A 24,596-nucleotide genomic window follows, 5' to 3' on the forward strand; every position below is an offset into this window, starting at 1 on the left:
TCTGTTACATTGCCTACGCTTTCATTTTCATGCAAATAATTAACGCACAATCCTTTGCAATTAATATAATTCATGATGTGAATTAGATGGAAGTTAAACTTACCTTTCATCTTCATCCTAGCCAAATCGTTCTACATGTCTGTCCTGTCTGTCAGGAAGTCGCAGATGAATCTCGCTGACCGCCGCCCACCGGTTCGCAGGTTGGCAAATACCGAGTGCTTCTTTTGGCGAGAGCCACAATTGATATATTATTCGTTTTCAACTTCTTTTCCACACAACAGTAGGTATTTCACATTAACGACACATAATAAAGAATTATTTCAAACATGTACGAGAAAGCAAACAACACAACAGACGTCCTCATACTATGCTGGTATTTACCTACCGGCGTCCGACACATGCTACGGTTATCGACTTCTCGAGAACGTCAAGACAGTTCAAACTGGTCAAACACATAGGTATTAATGCAATTAAAAAATACACAACTGTCAAACGCCGCCAGCCTTGGCCAGCAAAACGAGGCCCAGCCGCAGCTAGCATACCAATGCTCTGTGCTATATCACCAACTACCAACTACCTATTATGGCTCTGGCTCGGCTCACATATCGTTCGAGCGAGCACCAGCTAAGGGCAGCTGCCAGCCGCCACAGAGCGACAAGGACACCAGCCTAAAGGACAGTTAAGTTGTACGCTACGGGGCACCAGCTCTGGACACGTCCTGCCGTCGACAGTATCCGCTCAGGGCAGTTGTTCGCCGTCGTGTACCAGTCCATCACCGCTGGCGGTGGCAGCCAGCGAGTGTTGCGGCTCGCCGGCACCGGGCGGCGGCCTCCGGAGGGCGGTCAGCTCCGCTCGATCCCACCCTCCTGCTCCTCCTGTCAGCGGCACCATCTCGCAGGCACGCTCCTTGCTCAGGTTGTGGCGGATCATCAGGTGGCGCCGCAGGTTGGTCACCCGGCTCTGTGTGACGCCGCAGACGGGGCACAGGGTGCGGCCCTCGTGGACGCGCGCGTGCTGCTGCAGAGAGTAGCTCGACTTGTACACGGCGCCACACACCGGGCACGAGAACGAGGCTGCAACACAGGCGCGCGGCGGTGGGTGAGGACAGAGACCACCTGTCCGCGCGGAGAATGGACGGATCAACCACGATAAAGGGGAAGGCAAACACTATTGCTCTAGGGATAATGGCCATGAGAAACCATTGCTTTGATGCACGTGCAATCAGGTACGAATAGAAACATAAGTGGCATGCCCTTACGATGGGGTCATTTATTTGATTTACCTACTGCATCGTTCGGTTTACCTTCGATGGGTGGTGGCAAAGACGGCAAGAAAACGATGCCGCAAAACGTCGTCTGCAAATATCAACATAAAAATAAACCACGCCTCTACCATGGATGAAGTACTCCTGGATAGGACACTCCCTATTCCCCAACACTAGCGCCGGCGACCAAGCGGCCGCCCTGGTGGCGGAGCTCCGAAACATCGGCGGCGAGTGCGCCGGCGGCCGCTGCACCGGCTTGCGTGCTAAAAACGCGGTAATGGAGGGCGAAATTAGAGAACTTTAGCTCATAAGACACAATTTCAGACACTTTAAACATAATTTTTAGTCCTTTCTTATCATTACGGAGCGAGCGAAGCGAGCGGAGTCTTACGTAGAATAACGGAAATTTCTGAGTATGAGCGGCCGGCCGGCCGGCCGGCCGTGCGGACGCTTTTGCGAGGCTTATATCTCAGCAACCACTTGACCGATTTACATGCGGTAATTTTTGTAGGGTAGCTTCATTCCTTCTACCAAGTATTGGACTATTCCCGATGCATGTGGGTGACCCCTTATGCACGTGCCACGTGCAAAACGAAGAGGTGTCACTTTTGTAATTGTTGCAATATCTCGGTAACTACTTGGCCGATTGCGCTGAAAGTTGGCATGTAGGTAGGCAGTAGGCACCCACTAGGCACTGCATATCCATGTGCCAGAGTTGGGGTGCTGCTGCACGTGCGCACGTGCAGGGGTCATTTCCATATCTCGAGAACGGCTGGACCGATGGCGCTCAAATTTGGTACACAGTTAGGGACCAGTTAGTAGGGTGCCGTGCACAAGTCAGTTGGGACCCATTTTGCACGTGCGCACGTGCAGGGTGCCGCTCCCAGATCTCGAGAACGGCTGGGCCGATTGTGCTCAAATTTGGCACATTGCTAGAAACCGGTCAGTAGGGTGCCGTGCACAAGTCAGTTGGAGGTACCCCCTCGAAATTTCGCACGTGCAAGACTCACCCCCTCGCTCGCTCCGTTAGTCGCCCCAAAAGGCGCTATACTGGTTATTATGGCTCCATTTAGTCACTATCACATACGGAATCATTACCTGATGCCCATAAACTGAGCCGGTATTCTTGACTTGCCGATGCAATTTATCATCAAATATCATCGTTCCTCGGCAGTCAAACAAGTTCCTATTGATGATTTAATACAAATATCAACTTATTTTCATGTTATAGCATAAAACTTAGCTTTATTCTAAAATTAGCTCTTCGGCTGTAATCACGAACCCTCACTTGTCAGCAGAATTTAAGCAACTTCTTAAATCAAAACTGGGAAAAGAATATTTCCATGACATTCCTCAATTCCTGTTCTACCAGGTTTACAAAAATTTTCATCAAAATCGGTTATAGGTAAGTAATAAACGACAAAAGTATACCAAAAGACACGCTCCGCCCATAGCCCGCAATGCTAAAATGGCGCCAGCGCCCTCGCCGTCGGGAAATCCGCCGCCGCCGCCGGGTGGTCGGAAAATCGGCGGAGTGTCCCATCCAGGAATACCTAATCCATGCCTCTACCTACATTCAGTGGGTGTGCCGTATGATACCCTTTCCTCCTTCCAGCATTTCGTGAAACACCAGTTTCAAAACGATACGATAGGCATCCCGGTGATTTTTATTGTTCGTTCCTGACAGTATAATGCAACAAAGGCGGACGTACAAATGCAAAACACCTATTACACGTCAAAGATAGCGCCATAAACAAATAAAGGAAGCCTTTTTTTCGGACGATGTAAGCCTGTCAGTACGATACAACTGATCAAACCAAGGCAAGAACGATATTGCCTCATTCAAAAGGTCGTCCCCGGTGTCACATATAATCCATACAAATCCGCCTGATTGAAACATACTAGCACTGTCCCTGGCAGTAGGTAATATAAGACTGTCTAGTACATAATTAAAACGACACAAACTCTAACATGGCCGATCATGACTACCGATAAATCCCCTTGACCAGACACATGTCAGCCTCGTACTAATCAGTCAGTCAGAAGGCGCCGAACTGCCCAGTGCCACCGTCCATCTGCAGTGGCAGGGTGACCGCGCCGCCGGCCGGCCCCGTCCGCGCGCTGGCCTCCTGAGCTCCTGCGGGCTGTGTTCCGCCGGCGGCAGCGCGCGCCAGCCGCTCGGCGCGGGATGGGATCAGGCGCACGGCCTGCTCGCGACTCAGCCGGTGCCGCCGTATCAGGTGACGGCGCAGGTTGCAGATGCGGCTCTGCGCCACGCCGCAGATCGGGCACAGTGTGAGGCCGTCATGCAGGCGGGCGTGGTGCGCCAGTGAGGTGGCCGTCCGGTAGGCGGCGCCGCACTGGGTGCACACATGCGCCGCTGCTGCAACACACGCCCGTCGCGGCCCCGGCGACACAGTGTGAACAGTGGGCTGTGCGCGTAACAGCGCCGGCCGCCGCACGGTGGACGCACTGACCGGGATATAATGACAAGTCATACTTTGTGGGTAGTGTGCATGGGGTCGAGTCACTGTTCATTTCATGTTGAATGCACATGGAAAGATAAAGACTACGAGAAAACGAAGTTTGAAGAGCAATCGATTAGACACACCGATTCGATCACGCAAGCTGTGGTATTCAGTAAGGTAAACGTTTACTTTCTTCATAGAAGACGAACTAAATTAACTTAACCGTGCGCATTATAGAAGAACCTGTAAAAGGAGCCATCGAAATTCGAAAAGCAAAAATAATTGATGGCAAATGATATGTATAACTGTGCGGGGTCGTCTACGCAGCGCTGGGGGGCGCTGGGGGGTGTGAGCGTGGTCAGTCGGGGAATAGAGCTGAGAACTGAAAGGTGTGTTTTGTCGGCTGTGAGGCCGGCCGGGCTGGTGGTGATCTACGGACAGATCAAGATAGCGACTGCGATGGAGACAGCAGCCGCTGACCTGCAGGATATCGCCTCATCGGCAGCCCCGCTGGCAGGCACAGCAGTGACCGGCCCGGACCCGCTGCACGCAGTTTCCGCTGTCGCGCCTGCCGCTGCCGCGGGGCTAGCCGCTGCCGCGGGGCCAGCCGCGGGAGGGCTGAGGCGACGACCCCGCGCATTTCATACACGCACACGCCGGCCGGCCGAGACGGCGGCCAGTGCTGGCAGCCTGCCAAGTGATTCAGCCGGTGGTTTACCGTGCAGCCGCTGTGGCAGGCGCAGTCACCAGGCCGAGGAGTGTCCCCATAGGCGTGCGACGTGCTACGGCTGTGGCAAAGTGGGCCATCTCAGGAACGTCTGCCGAGCGGTACACACGGTACTGGCAGCCGACACGGAGCCGGATGGCGACATGTATCAAGTAAACGCCACAAATACTCCACACCGGGTTCCTGCCTACAGGACGACGGTGGATGTCAATGGAAGGCCGCTTGTGTTCGAAGTCGACACTGGAGCGAGCCGAACGATCATCAGCGAATCTGTGTGGCGCTCAGAGCTGAAGAGCACCCCTCTGGAGCCGGGTCAAGTGGCGCTAACCACTTACACTGGAGATGCACTGCCGGTGCGCGGTCAGCTGACTGCACACGTCTCGTGCGGCGGCCAGCAGACCACACTGACTCTGCTCGTGGTTCGGGGTGACGGCCCGTCACTTCTCGGCCGGGACTGGCTGGCCAAGCTGCGGCTACCGTGGAACGACATATTCAGTATCGCAGCACCCCTGTGGGATCTGCAGCAGCAGTACAGGGCGCTGTTCCAGGACGACGGTGGCACCTGCAAGCAGACTGTGAGTTTGGATATCGATCCGTCGGTCTCGCCCAAGTTTTACAAGCCTCGGCCCGTCCCTCTTGCGCTGCAACCGCTGGTGAATGCGGAGCTGGACAAACAGATCGAACGGGGAATTCTACGACCCGTTAAGACAGCGGAGTGGGCAGCGCCGGTTGTCACAGTGCTAAAGAATGACAAGAGTTCGGTGCGTATGTGCGGTAGCTATGATCTTACCGTTAACAAAGCCTCACGGGTGGAGCAGTATCCGCTCCCTCGAATCGACGAGCTGCTTACAAAGTTGGCCGGAGGCCAAAAGTTCACGCGCCTGGATCTCAAGGAAGCGTACCTGCTGGTGCCCCTGGATGAACAAAGTCAGCGCTACACCGTTATCAACACTCACCGAGGCCTGATGGCAGCCACACGCCTGGTCTATGGAATAGCATCAGCTCCAGCGGCGTTCCAGCGCATGATGGAGCAGCTGCTGGCCGGCTTGCCGCACGTGGCCGTGTTCCTCGATGATGTGTGCATCACGGGCCGCAACGATACGGAGCACCGGCGCAATGTGGACGCGGTGCTGCGGCGTCTGCTAGACGCTGGTCTACGGCTCAACCCGAGCAAGTGTCAGTGGATGGCCAAGGAAGTTGAGTACCTGGGGTACCGGGTGGATTGTAACGGCATCCACCCCACAGCAGCCAAAGTGACGGCGATCGTGGAGGCACCGCGACCGGCGAACGTAAAACAGCTGAAGGCGTATCTCGGCCTGCTCATGTATTATTCAAAGTTCATGAACAATCTGGCCTCCGTGGCGGCGCCGCTCTACCGCCTCCTGAAGACGGGTCAGCCGTGGCGCTGGGGTCGGGCGGAGGACACGGCGTTCGCTCGCACCAAACAGCTGCTGGTGCAAGCGCCCTGCCTCGCTCACTATGACGGGACCCTGCCGCTCGTGCTGTCGGTGGATGCCAGCCCCTACGGGCTCGGGGCAGTGCTGTCCGAAGTGGACTGTTCCGGAATGGAACGGCCAGTGGCGTATGCATCGCGGAGCCTGGCAGCAGCAGAAACCAACTAACGTCAACTGGACAAAGAAGGACTGGCGGTGGTCTTTGGAGTAAAAAAGTTTCACCAGTTCTTGTGCGGTCGGCACTTCACTGTGCAGACGGACCACAAACCTCTCCTGGGTCTGCTAAGCAGCGACAAGCCTCTGCCGCTGATGGTATCGCCCAGGGTGGCCAGGTGGCGACTCGCGCTGCAAGCGTACCAGTACAAGCTGGTGTACGCCCCCTCGGCACGGCAGGCTCACAGCGACGGACTGAGCCGCCTGCCCCTGGCAGTGTGCCCTGCTAGTGTTCTAGACCCCGGGGACATTGTCTGTCTTCTTGAGTCGGTGGACCAGATGATCCGCATCGAGCAGATCCGTCGACGCACGAACTGTGACCCCGTTTTGTCGCGCGCATATCAGGCGGTGATGAACGGTCGTTGGACGGAGCCAGTGGATGAGGAACTTCAACCGTTCTATCGGCGTCGCCTCGAACTCAGTGCTCAAAATGGAGTGGTCCTGTGGGGTAATAGAATCGTGTTGCCCACGGCCCTTCGGAAGCAGTGGCTCTCGCTTCTGCACGAAGGCCACCCTGGAGTGGTGGCCATGAAAGCAAAGGCTCGCGCCCACGCGTGGTGGCCGGGCATGGACGCAGCTATCGAGTCGACGGTCGAGAGCTGTCAGGCCTGTCAGCTGAGCCGGCCGGGGGCACCTCCGGTGTCTGAGAGTCCGTGGCCGTACCCGGATGCGCCCTGGGACCGCCTGCACATGGACTATGCGGGGCCAGTCCATGGGATGATGATCCTGGTCATCGTGGACGCTCACTCGAAGTGGATCTCAGCGTACCTGACACCGTCGGCTACAGCAGAAGCGACCATTGAGCGGTTGCGGATGGCGTTTGCGGAGCACGGTGTCCCTCGCGTGGTGGTGAGCGATAACGCGGCGGTGTTCACGGGAGAGGCTTTGCGTCATTTTCTAGCGCGTAATGGAGTGCAGCAGGTGTTCTCCCCGCCTCTCCACCCCAAGTCGAACGGGCAAGGAGAAAGCGCCGTAAAGGTGATCAAAACGGGGCTTCAGAAGCGGACTGATGGATCGCTGCAAACGCGTCTGAGCCGCGTTCTGTTCCATTACCGGACGACACCCCATTCAGCAACGGGAGTGACGCCCGCGGAGCTGCTCCATGGGCGCCCGCTGGTCACTCACCTGGCGCGGCTGCAGCCGGACCGCGCCCTGCTCGACCGTGTCCGAGCCAATCAGGAACGCCAAACGCTGGCCAACAACCGCCATTCGGTTGCAGTGCGACAGTTTGCGCCCGGTGATCTGGTTTATGTGTCAGCAGTGGATCAGAGGCCCTGGCAACCGGCCGTGGTGGCATCTGTCTCCGGCAGTCAGTGTGATGTGAGGCTGCCGGATGGCCGTGTGTTCAGACGGCATCTGGATCACCTGCGAGCTCGGTCGGCCGAAGGCTCGCCGGTGGAAAGGGAGGTGTTGCCGGTTCCGGATTGTTCTACTTCACTGTCTGAGAGCGTCTCTGATCGAGCGAGTGCTGATCGTGAGGGTGGCGGTGGTGTTGGATCCCCCAGCTCGCCCTCAGTGAGTGTGAGACGCTCACACCGCGAGCGAAGGGTGCCGCTTCGGCTGCTCGAGACGTAAACTGCACGGCACTAGTGGTATAGTGCTCATACCCTCAGTGAGTGTGAGACGCTCACACCGCGAGCGAAGGGTGCCGCTTCGGCTGCTCGAGACGTAAACTGCACGGCACTAGTGTTAAAGTGCTCATGCAGGTCTTTCCCCTGTGTGATGTCAATCGTTTTTTTTTTGCAACAGCCATCGGCTTTAGTTCAGGAATGTCTAGTCCTTTGTTGCTTACTGATTTGGACTGCCTTTATCTTACGGTGGAGGAGTGATATGTATAACTGTGCGGGGTCGTCTACGCAGCGCTGGGGGGCGCTGGGGGGTGTGAGCGTGGTCAGTCGGGGAATAGAGCTGAGAACTGAAAGGTGTGTTTTGTCGGCTGTGAGGCCGGCCGGGCTGGTGGTGATCTACGGACAGATCAGCAAAGACGAACGAACAAATCAGCCTTAGTTTCAGCGAAGTTACTAAGCATCTTAGCTGAAAATAAAGTACAAGAAACCAGCTCTATCTTTGGGTGTCCCACTAGCTGGGTAATTGGATGAGAGTCGTCCACCGGCACCACAACCCAAACAAACATGGGAACAAACAGCTATATTTACCAGATCCACTGATAAAATAAAACAAGAGCACCGTCTCACCCCCTCTGGATATCAACAGTATGCACAAAGTGGGAGTGGACCATTCATGCAAATGAGGATTATAACTTATCAGAATACCGCTGCACAGCAGCCTCTACAAAATATCAGTAATTAAAATATTTTAAAAGTAACATGCAAATATGTCTACTCGGACAAGTCATAGGTATATGCCAGGATGAATGACTTACCCTAATAAGAACTGATAAAACATGGCAATGCTATGATAACCAAGAACGACACCAATGGGTCATGATGGACAGGATGAGGTGGCATATGTGCGCAAAGACGACACTGAATACGTGACGTGTCTGGACGATTCTATTCTGTTCCTATCTGAAACACCGTCACAGCTGGTGCCCGGTATTAAAATTAGCTCAATAATGTACACATTTCACAACATTGCCGTCACTCCCGATCGTTCTCCCTGCCGAGGATCTCCACTCTTCTCAACTCATCCCCCTACCCATCGGCTACTCCCCGGCCAGTCCTGGATCCGAGTCACCGACAGGATACCCTCCTCTGACCGCTCCGTCTGCTGCTAGACCGGTACCGTCGCCGACTGCAGAGACCCCTGTCGCTGCGGCGCCCGAACCGACACCTCCTCCCGCCGCCGCCGAGGCGATGGGCGTCACCACCGGTCCGCCATTGCGCCAGCCGATCTGAACGCCGTGCTTGTTGGCCATGTGCCTGTTCCGGTTGCTGGTGGTGCTGCAGATCTTGCTGCAGACGGGACACACCGTGGTGCCGCGGTGCAGGCTGACGTGGTTGTGCAGCGACGCCAGACTCCAGTACCTCTGGCCGCACACGGGACATGCGTGGCCGCTGCGCGTCGACCCTGGAGCGGAGGGTTAGAGGGTAGGTCAGCAACGCGCATACGCTAGACGGAAGAGTGAAACGCGAAACCGCTCAAGCATTTAATAACCGTATGAAATATGAACGAGTAGGCGTACTGAATGGCATTTGATTAGACATCCATAATCCTTTGAAAAATCACACCTCATGAGTAAATGACAACATCGCGGTAGAAAAATCACAACAGAGATAAGTTATCGTGAAAAATTGCGATGAACAAAAAAGAACAAAAACAGGAAAGAAATGAAGGCCTCTGAATAAAGAAAGGAGCGAAAACGAAAGTCCCTACAACAATAACTATCACAAATGAACTGAAAGACCTTTGTTTGCTTTTACTGGCGCGGAACGAGCGCGGTGGGAAATATAGCAATGCATGAAATATAAAGCACATTGTGTGTGACTTACAAAATCCACCCACCTTTGAACGTTCCACGTCGTAAAAGCAAACACGCCAGACCATCTTCGTTCTTCTGGTCATCGCACTTTGACGCATGAAAACTCGCAAAACCGGTGCCGGCAAAACTCAATTGGAGCTGCATGCATGCTCATTGCTCATGGTAAAAGCATTCATGACAAACACGCGAAAACTACCGAATTGATAGAAGATTAAGCTGTTGATGCCGGTATAAGACGCGGTTCAATGTAGCCTAAGTTGAGGGAACAGTCAAGTGAAATAATTATCAATCTATGACAGTGATGGCAATTTATAAAGAAAATAGCAATAACGATTCATGATGATGGATTTGCTGGAATTAAATGCGCTGCCTAAGTTACCGATACAAGCACAAAGAGAAGATGTGAGTCGCCTAATCGATCATTCCCCGATATCGTGGGCGCTTGAATCACCCCTTCCCTGCTGTCATACTGATTACTTTCATAACAGCAACATGTTAGGAACGTGCCACTGATGCTGCAGTGACAGCGATATCCGTGAAAAGTCTTCGTTCCGATCTCACCTTGTGAACTGTCCTCTGACGAGTTTACACCGGTTGCAGGCGTGGGCGGTATGCTCCCTGTCGACGAGTTCATCGCTGCAACAGACGCACAGCCTGTCAACCGGAGAACACGCTGAATGCTGAGCGGTAGAGCTCAGCACATTATGGAGGTGTATATGCACTCAAAGTATGAATACAAGAAAACATGCTAAGACTCGCGGAGGCGCGGAACAATAGCATAAACAATGCACCTCAAAATGATCTCATGTAGATAATTATGCAATGAAGGAGACAGATTTAATATACTAAAGGAACATCAATACATGTACCTATATGAAAACATGGCCATGGAATATGATAAAAATGAGCTGTCACGGACTCAGACGCTATGCACCTCATACAATGAGCAAGAAAAACCATACGAAACTAGGCATATCCCCTCCAGCAGCCCACCTGGTTTATGGGCATGGTAAGTAAATGTTTTACGCTCCTTCCACCAGCTCAGCCTGCACCCGCCAGCCGACCTACCTCGCGGGTACTGTTGCGGCGCGAAGATCATCTGCTCCAGGCCAGGCGGCACGCTGGACTCGTACACCTGCACCTCGTCCGACTCCTCGAACTTCTCCTGCTTGACCACGGGCTCGTGGAGGTCGGGGAGCGGCGGCGGAGCGCCGGGCGGCTCGGGCGGCGCCGCCAGCACAGCCGGAGGAGGCGGAGGGGACGCGGCCGACGGCCGGCGCCGTTTGGCCGGCGGCGTGGTCGGCTCCGGCCGGCCGCCGGGGGCGGGACGGTACCGCTGGGGCGTGCCCGGTGGTGAGGCGGACCGGCGGTTGCTACCGCGGAATGCCGGCATAGGAGGTGGCTCAGTGGGCACTGCGTCAACGCTCGGCGGCCGGCTCTCACGCTGGAAATGACCAGAATATGACGATCTGAGCACCATTAACAATGGTCGTTGTGCGATGACTTGATAAAAAAAATAGGCGGTGGAGATAATCATGCACTAGCTTCATGATAATAAGGCAACCAAATACCCTCATTTATCTGGACAAGCAAGTGAAAAAAACACTCACAGCTCTTGCATAAGCCACTCAACTTACCTGTTTAGCATCCTCATCACCACTGAGGCCTCGGATTTGCAGCAGCTCTGCAGTCTGAATGAAGCTGGCCAGCTGTGCCTGTGACACATTTACACTGCCACGGTATACAAACTCAATGATAGCTGCCATGTCCTGGCATCTTGTGTCACGCAAGACGAACACTGGGTGCTGGCAAGGGTTCTCCTGCAAGAAAGGGGGCAATGCCAGTCAAAATCCCAGTCAGTATACTATGTGATCATGCTAAGAGCTATGGGCATGTAAAATGTAAATTTAAAGGACAAAAGAAATGCATAAATGATGGTACCAGTAAGCTGGTGTCACCTTCAAGTTCATCATATATAGGTATTATAGTATGTGAGAAAATGCTAGGTAGGTAGGTTGTAGGTTGGTTGCTTGGTAGGTTGTAAATCTGGTTAGGTTAGATTAGGTTAGATATGCTGATGGTGACATCAGGGTTAATAATACCTTAATATTTGTATCATAAATCAACATTCAACATGTACAAAGTAGGTATCCTGATGCATGATGGTAAGGTAAGTGGTGACTGAGTTGTGACCGACCTGTAGAAGATCTCTGAAGAATGGGCTGGCAGCTGATAGCATCATCTTGTGTGCTTTCAACTTCTTGCCTTCACAGCACAATGTAATATCCACCAGTTCCTCTCCCTGCCTCAATGTCTCAAATACTGAGGTCAAATTGCTGTGAAATCCATCCCACTTGAGACAAAATTTACCAGCACCTTGTGCGTCATTTCCAGGGGCCATTTTGAAGAAAAGCGAGTCTTATCCACACTAATTAACGTGCTGATGAATGATTTTAATATCTTTCCAATTTTTTCCAATATCTTTCCAATTTTTATCATGTATAATGCAATAACCTGCCCGTGAAAAGGTAAATCACGTAAACACAAGGCCTAGAAGAATAACACCCTTCTATAATAACACAGACAGCCTGTTCGACAGGCGATAAGTTCCTGTTAGTGCTAGCATGTTTTCTACCCTAATATTTTTTCAAAGTGTTTGAAAGTTTTTAATTGTTATGCTATAGGGCCTTGGTTATGTTTACTTCTCGCCAAAGTAAATAGCAATGTTATCCAATTTCAACCTAAGCATACATAAAAGTTAAAGAGCGTATTAGTAAGCAGCGTAAAACTGCTAATTCAGCTAATGGAAGTTCCGAGAGCCACCCACAAAACAGGTGAATGGATTCATTTGTGGTGCGCCACTTACTAAACTAGAAATCGCTTACTAAATTTTTGGATGACTTCATACTGCGTGGTTCTGGGTTCAAGAAATAGGTGGGGCATTCCACGATAGATCGTACCACTTTTTTCCAATTTGACACCCTCATCTCTCGGATTTTAACGATAATTGGTCTAAGGGGTAATCAGGGGCTCTGAATCCTCCTGTAACAATTTCAGGCTTATCAGATGAGTGATTTTTGAGTTATAGTGTATAACATGTTTTGGATCTTGCGTTGCAGCCCCAAGTTTGGCGGGCTGTAACTCTAAGACGGATAATCCAAATGCCAAATGCTATACGGCATTGAACTTGCATTGAAACGAAGAATAATATGCATTTTTAGAATTTTGAAATTTATATTATTTTTGATATATAACACCTCGAGTTTCCTTTCATTTGCATTTTTATGCCTTTCGGACCAATTTTTTTTAATTTTTATTGACTTAAAAACATTTTTGGATCATTTTTAAGTAGTATGCAAAAAATTAGGAAGGTGTTCTTTCTATAAATGTACTTATTTTGCGTCACCGTAATGGTCTCGAATTGTGATTTCGGAAGAGAGCCTACAAATGGTGTGGTAAAGCTGCCTAGTGACATCACTGGTTACTGAAAGTTCAATTAAAGTCATTTTTGCCTCACTTTTGCATTGTTGACCTTGCGTGACGTCATTCGTACGTCACTAGGGTCATAAGAGTTTTTCGTCAATAACTCTCGATCAAATTGAGCTAGAGAGACGGGAAAGCTACTAATGGACTCGGGAAGACGTTGCGAATCGAATGATGTGCAATATGATCTCATTCACCCAGCTTCGTGGCCTGACCGGACTGTTAACCATCTCTGTGGCGGCGCTGTTTGTCCAGCGCCGCGCTGGTTGGCTTTGCCGCGGACTCGGGGCGGTCACGTGATGCCCGGCGGCTGGCTGCCGGCTGGGCCGCCCGGTCGGGGAGCGGAGCCAAATACACGGCAGTGTGCTGAACCGAGGTCAGCGACTTAAGCTGACCTCACCAGAACAAACAGCATACCATTCGACGCGCCGGAGCTAGGCAAACACAAAGATGCTAAAATCGCGGCTCTGCGACCATTTGTTGCGAAGTTATCTATCAAAAACCGGACCCGTAATTTGGGTCACTTGAAATGACCTCAGGGGTCACCAATGAACCCGAGACCTTAAAATGTGGCATCATTCAATGCATCTTGTAACGGCGCACATGCTCGTTTTTTCCGCAGGGTTCTAGCTCCATTAGAGGCGAAACGGCGAGCTGGGGTCGTACCGAGCCCCCGGAAACCCATTTGGTATACATTTAAATGAGGAACTTATAGAAAGAACACCTTTCTAATTTTTTGCATGTCGATTTTAAAGGACCTGAGGTTTATTTTGAAGAAATAAAAATGGCAAAAATTTTGGTCCCAAGGGCCATTATAGACAATTTAAAAAAATACTACGACTTTTTTCAATATGTAAAGCTTTTCTTTCCAATTTCAAAAATACTGTATTAATCTTTGATTCATCGTTAGTTCAAAGCTGTTTACCGTTTGTTGCTTGCTTAGCTCGTTTTTGAGTTATAGCTCATCAAACTCACCCTTACAATCTGAAGTTTAGAAAATATTATGCAATGTAACTCAAAAGTTTTCGTCTGAGAAGTCTGATATTTTGGCAGGTGTTTTTGGAGCCTATGATTACCCCTTGTACCAATTTTCATTCAAATCTGAGAGATGAGGGTGACGGGCCTGGCACGATCTATCGTGGAATGCCCCAGGTAGGTAAGCTAATGTAAGCATGAACCTGTAATGAAAAAGGATGGATGGCGGGAAGCATGCCTTCAAGCAAGCACTTGCTACCTTTGAAAGTTGTGATGATTGGAATAGTCTAGGAGTAGGTAAAGGGCTCAGAGATGTTGGGAGGCCTCGACCAAGATTCGGCCTCGACCACTGAGAGATAGGTACACTCGGGGGCAGATTGATGTTCCACAACTCTTTATCCACCGGGTTCCTATGGCTCAGCATTGGCAGCAGCCGCCTGGTACCGGTAGACTGTGCCGCTTCACTTACTTGTCAAGCGGCACAGCCTACCCACACCGTATGACACCGGTCTGGGTCGGTGGCTAGAAGGCGATGTGGGCCGCCTGTGACGTCAGCGCAGCGGTGAGGGCCGAGCCCGGGGGCATGGCTCGGGTCGGCGCGGCGCGGCGGCCGGCGAGGGCTGGGGAGTGAGGCGGGGTGGGAGGGTGGGAGCATGGACCATCGCGCCGCGCGGCTGAGCGAGTGTAGTTGACTCTCGCGTCTCAAGGCGGCAATTATTCTACCTAACAATTGCGCTAAAACAGTTGTTAAAATATCCTATGCCCAAGACAGCGCCTATCATCATACTTGCCATGAGCATTACGGCATATTTTAACGTGGCATTGGGACAGCCGATAGAATTTATATCACACGTGCATCGAGTTGCGGAGCTACATTGTTTATAACAGACAAGTATTTATTAAGGCCTTGATTGAGCTCATTGTTGGTGTCTATTATTTCGCACAGCAATCGTCCAGAGACGTGGGAACTGCGGTTTTTGGATAGCGCGGCAGCCAACGCCCCAACTTTAAGCAAATTTTACTGTTCCTCTAACCCTCGCCCGCACATGGGGGGGGGGGGGTGGTTGCCACCCCCCCCCCCCCCAGGTAGTCTTTCTGCTCTGCACTCAACATTTTTAGAGCTAGAAAGCTGATTTTTCGTATAGCTGCTCGTCTATCCTTTCTTGATGTTCGCTGAAAATTTCAAGTTTCTGTGATTTTTGGTTTCGGAGATATGACCTTGTTTTTCAGGTCATGTCATGACCTAAATGGCCAATTCTCAACATCTTGCGTTTGCCATGGGCCTTGTGAGCTTTTGACACCCTGATTTCGGCCTTTTTTGCCAGTCTTACCTCCCACCTATCATGGAACATGTTGTTCGACGATGTACAGGGGTCAAGGTCAGGGTCAAGGTCAACCTAGGTCATCTAAGATAATTGCGTTTTAGGCACGCTGAATTTATTTTTTGTGAAGTTTTTTGATTGCATTTTTGGTAAAAGCTTCTCAGATCATGATTTCATGTAATATGGACCCAAAAACAATCGGTGCACACATCAGTATACACACAGACACACACAGACATACAAACACATATAATTGACCTTGACCTAACTTGACCTGAAATGACCTCAGCAGCAAAATTCTGGTCGGGTAGTGTGACAAAGAGGTTCTAGCTGGCTTGGCACCAGAAAACAGCATCGTCATCGGTATTTGATAAGCAGCGCACTTGATATCCAGCGGTGACCCAAAACAGCAACATTTTTTAGTTTGACCTGACCTGGAAGGTCAATGACTGACCTGAGAAGGTAAAACTGGGTATCATTGGATTTGTCTCTTCCCAAAGAATCTTTTTGGTCCTTACCGCTAAGCTCTATCTCCATCAGGAACGAAATGGCGCGGGGGGGGGGTGGCAACCACCCCCCCCCCCCCATGTGCGTTCTAGGATGGGAAAATGGCATGTGCGGGCGAGGGCTAATGTGTGATCGCAGCGACCAATAGCAAACCGTTCCAACTAGGAGCAAATAAGTTGCGCACCTGGGACGGTTCGAACCGGGCTTCTCCAACCGGTCACCCTACGACGCTATAGCGTGCATCCACTGAGCTACCGAGACCACCGACTACCCGCCGCGGTCAAACGCGATAATATGTCACAAAACTGTCATTGGCGGTCAGCGGGTGAATGTCAATTTGTTTTGTGCTGACAGGGAGCATTCCCGGTAGCTCAGTGGATGAACGCTCGTATCGTGAGCTGACCGGTGGGGGAAGCCCGGTTCGAAGTTCGAACCCTCCTGAGTGTCCGACTTTTTGGCTCCTGGTTGGAACGGTTTGCTATTGGTGGCTGCGACCTCATATTAGAGGAACAGTAATAATCGCTTTAAATTGGGGCGTTAGCTGCCGCACTATACCCATACCCCTAGTTCCCACGTCTCTAGACGATTGCCGTGCGAAACGATAGACACCAATCTGCTCAATCAAGGCCTCAATACTAACATGTTATGCAAAATATAGCTCCGCACCTCGATGCACGGGTGACAAGTTCTATCGGCTGTCCCATTGCCACGCTTAAGTGCTTCGTAATACGCATGGCAAGTAAATGATAGGCGCTGTCTTGGGCATAGGGCATTTTAACAAATGCTTTAGCGCAATTGCTGGGTAGAATAATTGGCAAATGGAGACGCGAAAGTTAACTACACTCGCTCAGCCGCGCGATGGTCCGTACTCCCACCCCACCTCACTCCCCAGCCCTCGCCAGCCGCCGCGCCGCGCCGACCCGAGCCATGCCCCCGGGCTCGGCCCTCACCGCTGCGCTGACGTCACAGGCGGCCCACATCACCTTCCAGCCACCGACCCAGACCGATGTCATACGGTGTGGGTAGGCTGTGCCGCTTGACAAGTAAGTGAAGCGGCACAGTCTACCGTTACCAGGCGGCTGCTGCCAATGCTGAGCCATAGGAGCCCGGTGGATAAAGAGTTGTGGAACATCAATCTGCCCCCGAGTGTACCTACTGGACTCAATAGTCAATCGGAATTCGGAGCCCGTTTTCTTTCTATCAACATTCAACATAGGATGCATCTGTTGTGGTTTTGTCCTCGCGAGCATGCAACTCTATTTGTTACTTACAAGTTATAGGTACGGCACCACGTTTTTCCATCTACAGCAGCATTGCAATACAACAACGGTCCACGCTGCGCCGTTCCTTGCCTGCAAAACCCTTTCGGACCTTTGCTATATCCTGGAATCAGACTGATACCCCGTGCCGTGCTGGTGGCCTGAGTTTTCCGTGTCGTGCTGGGAGGGGCGTTTTCACGCCCCCCGCCCCCCCCCCCCCGTCTAGCTCGGCTCCTGGGCCACGTAGCGACGCGTGGTAAGCAGCAATCGAAAGAGCGTAAAAAAATGGCGATTATACTTCGGACATTTTTAAGATCAGGTCAAAGCCCTCAAAGGTGAGATTACCAAAGGTCATCAAAGATCAAATTTTGTCTACCTATTTTAACAATTTTTGAAACACCCGACGGCTAACTCGGGAAGCCATGGAGCTACGGCGCCACAGAAACGTGCATTCGATATAGCTCTTTCAAAGGGCTTCTTTCTGAGTAGGTAGGTAGGCTGTTCTCAGACTTGACCTCAGGTCAACGGTTCAACCTCCAGTTCTAAAAATAGCCGTTTTATGAAACATGCTTTTTCGGTAATAGCTTTTGACTCAAGAGAGCCACGACACTTATTTAGCCAGCATCGTGTTTCTCTCGTCGAGACGCGTCGAATGAGCTATTATTTGACCTTGAAAGGTCATTTGGAAAATTTGACCACAGGTCAAGGTCATGACCTGACCGGTAAGGGTCATGTTGTATATCAATTTCGATCCGTATCGTCGAGCTGAACACATCTAACGTGCTTTCACCGCTCTGGCACGTCTCAATCAAAAGTTATAGTAAACAAAAACTGCTGGCGGCCTTTCGTTGATCTGAGACGACCTCAGGGGCACACAAAGGGGTCACAGGTGCAATTTTCCGATTCCAGTGTCATGTTTATCTATGCATCGATGTTTGAGAGGGTTTAGAACGACTGTTGTTGCGGCAACAGCATCGATTTATTGCTTATTTTGGAGTGAGGGATCCCCCGAAAGTTCGAAACACAAGATAAAATCACTCAAATCAGGCTGCAAGAGGTTACTGAGCTTCACGAGATGCATCTTAACCCTCGCCGGCACAGGTTGATGCAACCCCGCCCCCTAAGGTTTTTCATAAATAACTCGCGTAAAAAGCGGCCGATCGCGATGAAACTTGAAGTAGGTACCTTCGCATTGATCAATTTTACACCTACCCTGAAAATTTCATGACCCTGACCCAAATGACCTTTGACCTGTGACCTCTTTTCCGAGACCATGTTTGGCCGGAATCGCGATTCGACGTATGTCGGCTCGAATTAGCCGCGCGTTTGCAAGCTTTTCGTGGTTTCAAACGTTCAACCATGTGATTTGATGTTGCTCCCATGCATTAGGGTGGGTGTCAAGGTCACCTGAAGGTCAGGTCAGGTCATTGACCTTTGGTGACCTCGGGTCACTTTTTTAGCTTTACATGTTCCTAGGCTATTTTTTTAAGCTGAATTCGAATTTAGCAACCATTTGAACATTTAAGAAGTAGTTTTGGTGCCTTCGTAACATGTTACGAAGCTGTCTGTCAGAGGCGGATGACAGGTACCTACTACGAATACCCGTCACGACCCCTACTGGTTGACCTGACCTGACCTGACCTGACGTGGTCTAAATGCTTAAAGACATCATCTGTGATCAAAACTAACATGATATTCGTGATCAGCACCCCGAAAACCCCCTAGTAGTAGCCACACTTTACGACTTTCTAACAGGTCCCGATATTCCCGATTTTTGGGTCATTGACCTGACCTGGAAGGTCAACCGATGACCTAGGACCTTTAAATTGTGTATCATTGGCTTCCTCTCGTGACGGGCAACACGCTCGTTTTTTTCCGCGAAGCTCTAGCTCCATCAGGGGCCAAACGCGAGGGGGGTCGTACCAACCCTCCCCCCCCCCTTGTGCCGTCGAAGGACTCAAAATGGCCTGTGCCGGCGAGGATTAAAATCAACAAAAATTCAAAATATAAAGAAAGAAAGAAAAACAAGAAGGAGGAAACAAACGAAAATGGCGTAGGCAAACTTCGAAACAATTGAACACGAAACTATGAAATTTAAGTGCGAAAACGATCGAACGATAACAAAACGAAACGAAAACGATCGAAGGAAGCAAAAGAAATTCGAATTAACTGTGACGCCGATTCAAGCGATTGTTTATAGAAAGTAAATTGGCTGATCAGACTTCAGAGGGATTCTATGTATATTTTGTGAGATGATCCGGCCAGTATCAATTTAGAGTTAAAATGTGTTTGGTGTTTGATTCGTATCGAACGCAACGCCATTTAGATCCTGTATGGCAATAACAACGACATTTATCCAAAAGAGGCGCATATAAATTTTCTCCCATTGACTTATAGAGGTCGCAATATTGACCTGACAATTGGTCAGAGATATAAAAATCCGAGATGGGTATACATTTTATATATACTGTTACTCTTATCGCTCCCCAATAGATATTTTCATTGCGATTCCAAATGGGCTAAGCCGCGTTTTCAATAAGCGTACTGCATAAGCACACCCAAAATAAACGAGGCATGTTGGCTGAATAATGTATTATGCCACGATATCAAATGATTTGCATCAATAAAGCGGCTATGGGAAAATGGTGATATCTACAGACTAGGCAAGGTATGTCAAACCAATTTGCACTGTTCATTATTCAATATTCACATTCCTTCCTTGATATGGGTGGTATACCAGTTTGCGATGACCACAAATTTTCCACATGGAATGGTGTGAATGACAAACATTCCCGGTAGGTAAGACATGTTCCTGGGTACACGGGAATGGTGAGCGCGGGCCTCCATTCTTTCCTTCGCCGTTCACAGTCGTCGCGTCGCGGCTGTCATCGCTGTGGCCATGTATTTTTCAGTGGTCGATGCTGCCGTCTGCGCCATTAGTTTGCTAATGAAACGGTGACGGCCGGTTGCGGTCCGCGGGGGCCATTCGACGGCGGCTGCATCTGGAGAGGAGCCCACGACTATTAGTGCCATTGAGCGACAGTGGGCCACAGAGCGGACGACAGACGGCCACACGGGCCAATAGAGCCATGGGTGCGGCGCGGGGTATAGGTCGGCATACACACATCGACAGCGCTGCGCGCTGCGAGGGTTCCACGCTGCCGAGACGGCATGGAAAGGGCTAGACAGGTGTCGTGGTTTCTACTGAGTATTGTGGCTGGTTGACGGTTGGGGGATGCCACAAGGAACGAATCACGAGTGATGAATGACCAGCAGCTGCAGAGATATGAGCCTCTCAAAACGTTACAGGCCGTGCCGCTCAATGCCTACTGATATTTTCCGTTGTACTAAAAAGACCCCGTTAGCGCTTCGTGCTCGCTTGTAATAAGCGGTAATACGCAAGGCAGTTGAGAACGCGTTGGCACCCATCGATACGGAATACTTTCGCAAGAGCATATGGACATATCATATTTGTATTTTGTAGGCATTCAGCTGAGATATACTGCGTCTGCAGCGTTCAGCGATCAGCATCACGCAGGCGAAGTCTACCGGCCAGCCCAGCAGGCGCCGGCTCCTGGAACCGTAGACTAGCCCGCAATACTCCGGTGCCTTGCGGAACGCCGCACGTAAGACGAGGAAACCAAGCGCCGAGGCATGCTTGCTTATACCCGCATACCCATTAAATTCGGGAAACTTTTAGCTTTAGATAGATAAAAAATGAATTGTGTATTTTCTCATTCCTTTATGTTGCATGTTGCAAATAAATAAGTATCAATAAACTCCCTACTGAATAAGTACCCATTATTCTTGACAGACAGCACCTACTACCTACCTCCATAAATTTTCATGGCGTCCACAATCTCATTTATCTATTCGTTCACCCATAATTTCATAGGTCAACTTCTAGCCACAAACTTCCCGGGTCCATTTATTCTCTGCATGAAACCCGCAGATGAAGTGCTGGAGTTAGTGAGTGGCCATCACGTTAACTCAAATGAAACAATAGCATACGACCGCGTCACCGCGTTTGCATAACCCTGGAAGCAATATGTAATCCGGCTGACACCGAAACAAGGTGCCAGAGACTTCCGTCGCATCATTTAAGTTGCCGCATGTCACGACCATGGCATCGGAGTGGGATGGCTGCCATTCGGTGCACCTGCAGGGTCCGGCCGCTGCCTGCCTGCTCGGGGTAGCATCCACAGAAAACGGCGGTGATTGGGGAGGGTGGTTGGTAGTGGGCCGCGGGCGGCAGGCGGTGGATAGTGGGCGGCGGGCGGTGGAAGTTGCCTGTGGGCGGAGGGCGGAGGGCGGTGGGCGGTGGGTGGTGGATGGTGGGCGGCGGGCGGTGGATGGAGGGCGGAGGGCGGTGGAAGTTACTGGTGGGCGAAGGGCGGTGGGCGGTGGGCGGCGGGCGGTGGATAGTGGGCGGAGGGCGTTCCCCAGACCACCGGCCGGCAGCTGATGCCGCAGAGCCGACGCTCGGTAAGTCTCGACTCGCGTGATGACACCACATTGATTGCTGAGCCCCGCAGCGATCTGGCTCGTTTGGCGGCGGCCCGAGGGGCAGTGGGTGAGTGGGGAACTGGAGACCTAAGGGCGGGCGGCCAGCGCTGTGAAGGAGGAGCGGCCGGCGATGGGTCTGACTGCTGAGGAATGCTAGCGTTTGTGGAAGGCTATAGATCTGAAGGTGTCGATCCGACATTGTATGGCCAACTTGCTGTGCGTTTCGCTCTACATTTTTTAGCCTCACTTGTTTAGATAGCTCAATTCAAAATATGAAAGGCTGTAATAAATTACCAGGTGTACTCGTATGTCAGTTCATTCAGCGCTCGGCTCTCATGCGGCCCAGTCGGTGCTCTGCTTTTCGAACGGACCGTCCCGCTGAGACGGTCCCGCTAAGACGGTCTACCGAGAGACAGTCCCGGTGCCTCGCAGCTGATTGATCGGTCACCGGGTCGGTCTGTACCGTTGTCATATCACACCGGTGGGCGGGGCGCGCAGACAAAGGTCGACAACACGTCATACCAGCGGCGGACCGCGACCCCACCCGACCGCGCCTCGGTTGGACGACTTCATCAGCCAGTCGGAGGCGCAGTGCTGACTGACGCCACCGCGCGCTCTTGCGTGCGCCAGCCGACAAAAGTGATTTATGCAGGTTATCATTAAACGGGACTAATCTGCGATTACCACTGCATATTGCATGACCCACTTAATGGGGTCCTCCTACTGATTGCTGGCCGGAAAACAATTTCGTCGATTGGCGGGCCGGCCTGTCGCCTCCGTTGGGTCACAGGGGCGACCTCCCTGCCCCTCCCCGTCCGTCGGTATCACGGGGGCCCTCTGTGCACCGGTTCTGTATAAACGGCTCGTTCGGTCCGGCTCACTGCCTCCGGTCTAAACAGACGCTGATGTCCGCTGCCCAGAAGTCAGCCCGTTCGGGCCCGGCGGGACAATCAGACAACCAAGTTACGCAGCACGATGGACCTAGCTCTGCACATGAGTCCCCTCGGGTTCGATCAGTGCTCAGTGCTGCGACGCTGCACAACAGTGTCCAACCTATCGGCGCCACCGAACGGCATAAAAAACACACATCCGCCTATGCCGATAAAGGAAATGGTGACCTCCTATTCCTTCCTCCTGACGAAAATAAGGACAACAATTGTAATCACGGTGTTCTGAAGTGAGTCTGTGAGTCCTCGTATATCTGCATATTTCAGGAGCAGTTCAGTATTCTCCAACCAGTATGGGTGAAGCTTAGCTTTTCCAGGAAATTTGGTGGGGTAAAAAGTCGTCAAACCTACAATGTCCAATCGATAAGTTAGATTAAGTGCAACACCTAATCAATGCTTTTCATTACAGGGATAATATTTTGTTTTACACAGACATTTCAAAGCTCCTCAATGCGAATAAGATTGGTTTGCTTAGAAACAAAGTCCTACAAATGAGCTAAACTAGGTGAGCTAAACGCTAATTGGAGGGGCAAAATGGCAAGTTAGTGGGGCAGCCGCCCCACTAACTGAATAGGAAGCTCCGTCCCTGCCGGGCGGACTAGATGAGTAGCTTGAGGACCTTGGTAACGTGGATTCAAGAAATAAGGATTGTACGAGCAATTGTAGCAATTGTCCACCGCTCGTATAAACAGCGGTGGACAATTGTGCCAGATGGGAAAGGCACGAGCTTTCCCAATTCCACGCCGGCTTGGCTTTGAAGCCGCAACAGACGACGGAGGTCAAGGTCACCGCTAGGGCGGCGACGCATTTGCTGCGCCCGTGCAATCCCAACTCAGCACAGCTGTCTACCCCTGTGCATACAATAGTTGAAGGGTAAGGCCCAAGAAATAATGAATATTCTTGTCTGATGAATATTCTATCAGAATGTAAGCAATAACAAATTTCAGGGGTTGGTTAAATCGTAGTGCAGAGGTTGAAGTGATAGTCCTTGTACCCTCGAAACTGCACGGGGAGTCCACCGCCAACATAAAGAGTAAAGACGTTCAACTACTTCTAACTACTTCCCGCTGTTAACACGCCCTTAGTGGGGGCCGGCACTGTCGTTAACAATGCCACACGCTCCTGGCGTGACAAGACTCACTTGAAAGGCGGCTGGGCGGCGCTAACATCAGGGATTAGCCCAGGCTCAGCCCAGATTTGTGACGGAAACCATACGGACGAGTGCCTCTTTGTTTCGGTTCTCTGTCATTTGATAGGAAGGTGGACTATGCCTACCTTCTATGGAAACAGACGGTTGCCTCCACTTTTGGCACGTTCCTACGTCTTTATCAATGATCTCTTAATTTTCCGTATTTGCACTAAAGATTTGCCACACATAACCCGACTTGAACCCGACGTCCAAGCCCAAATGCGCGACTGATATGTGAAAGATCGTTTAGATGGGCTTTTCTCCATTTTTTTTTTATTTGTAGGTGCGTTCTTACTCTTGATGTTTTATCTCTCCCTGCCATATTACAAGAAAAAATATGAATTTGATAGCAAAAGTCACATCATCCACCGCTGTTGATCTAACCTGGAGCAAATGGCAATTAGCAACTTCAAATCACGAGCTGTCTGTGAAACGTAAGCGGTGAACGCGATTACTGAAAAACATGTAGGGTGACTCGTGAGATCTGCATAATTGCCAGATCGTGAGATTTGCTGGTGAGATTTGCCTGCCGGTTTGCTTGTGACTTGCTCTAATCGTTGGCCTGCTGTCTGCCTGTTACAAGTATGTATTTACCTACACAGTTGTGGCTGTAAGTACTCGAGCACCGGACCGTCCCCTGGTGCCGCGGAGCGCCGCCACCGCGGTCCACGGCAGACGTCCCGCGCAGGCGACTCTGCTCCCGTCAGACCTTGTGCCGCTCCCTGGTGAACCGTTATAGCTGGCCGACCACGGGTCCAGGCCTGTCGGTCAGCTATCGGTGCTACAATAACACAGGGCCCCGGTGCCACCTAACCGTCACTGCCAGAGCCGCCGGGACCC

The 24,596-nt window shown here is 51.3% G+C and overlaps 1 protein-coding gene across 4 annotated transcripts; it reads right to left on the minus strand.

Annotated features, from left to right (window-relative positions):
• Positions 1–219: 219 nt before the first annotated feature.
• On the minus strand, positions 220–12,160 carry LOC122372180 (protein bric-a-brac 1-like). 4 transcript variants are annotated; one of them, XM_043349079.1, is made up of 5 exons: positions 11,766–12,160; positions 11,206–11,388; positions 10,637–11,012; positions 10,130–10,204; positions 220–1,073 (listed from the first exon to the last, which is right to left on the minus strand). In XM_043349079.1, the coding sequence occupies exons 1-5, from the start codon at positions 11,967–11,969 to the stop codon at positions 739–741; spliced, it is 1,173 nt and encodes a 390-aa protein (XP_043205014.1). In that variant the 5' UTR covers positions 11,970–12,160; the 3' UTR covers positions 220–738. The 4 variants fall into 4 exon arrangements, with proteins under 4 accessions (XP_043205014.1, XP_043205011.1, XP_043205012.1 ...); XM_043349076.1 differs by lacking the exon at positions 220–1,073 and adding an exon at positions 2,903–3,647 and having other exon boundaries at positions 11,766–12,153; XM_043349077.1 differs by lacking the exon at positions 220–1,073 and adding an exon at positions 2,903–3,644 and having other exon boundaries at positions 11,766–12,144.
• Between the last annotated feature and the right edge of the window lie 12,436 nt (positions 12,161–24,596).

This window comes from Amphibalanus amphitrite, unplaced genomic scaffold, assembly GCF_019059575.1.
Source record: "Amphibalanus amphitrite isolate SeventyFive unplaced genomic scaffold, NRLGWU_Aamphi_draft 001326F_arrow, whole genome shotgun sequence".
Taxonomy (NCBI): Eukaryota; Metazoa; Arthropoda; class Thecostraca; order Balanomorpha; family Balanidae; genus Amphibalanus; species Amphibalanus amphitrite.

Excerpts from the sequence above, each read along its gene's own strand:
- LOC122372180 (XM_043349075.1), bottom strand. The coding sequence starts at position 11,969 with ATGGCCCCTGGAAATGACGCACAAGGTGCTGGTAAATTTTGTCTCAAG. Across the intron at positions 11,389-11,765 it reads TCTTCAGAGATCTTCTACAG|GAGAACCCTTGCCAGCACCC; the intron begins GTCGGTCACAAC and ends CCTTTCTTGCAG. Across the intron at positions 9,157-10,129 it reads GTCAGAGGACAGTTCACAAG|GGTCGACGCGCAGCGGCCAC; the intron begins GTGAGATCGGAA and ends CCTCCGCTCCAG.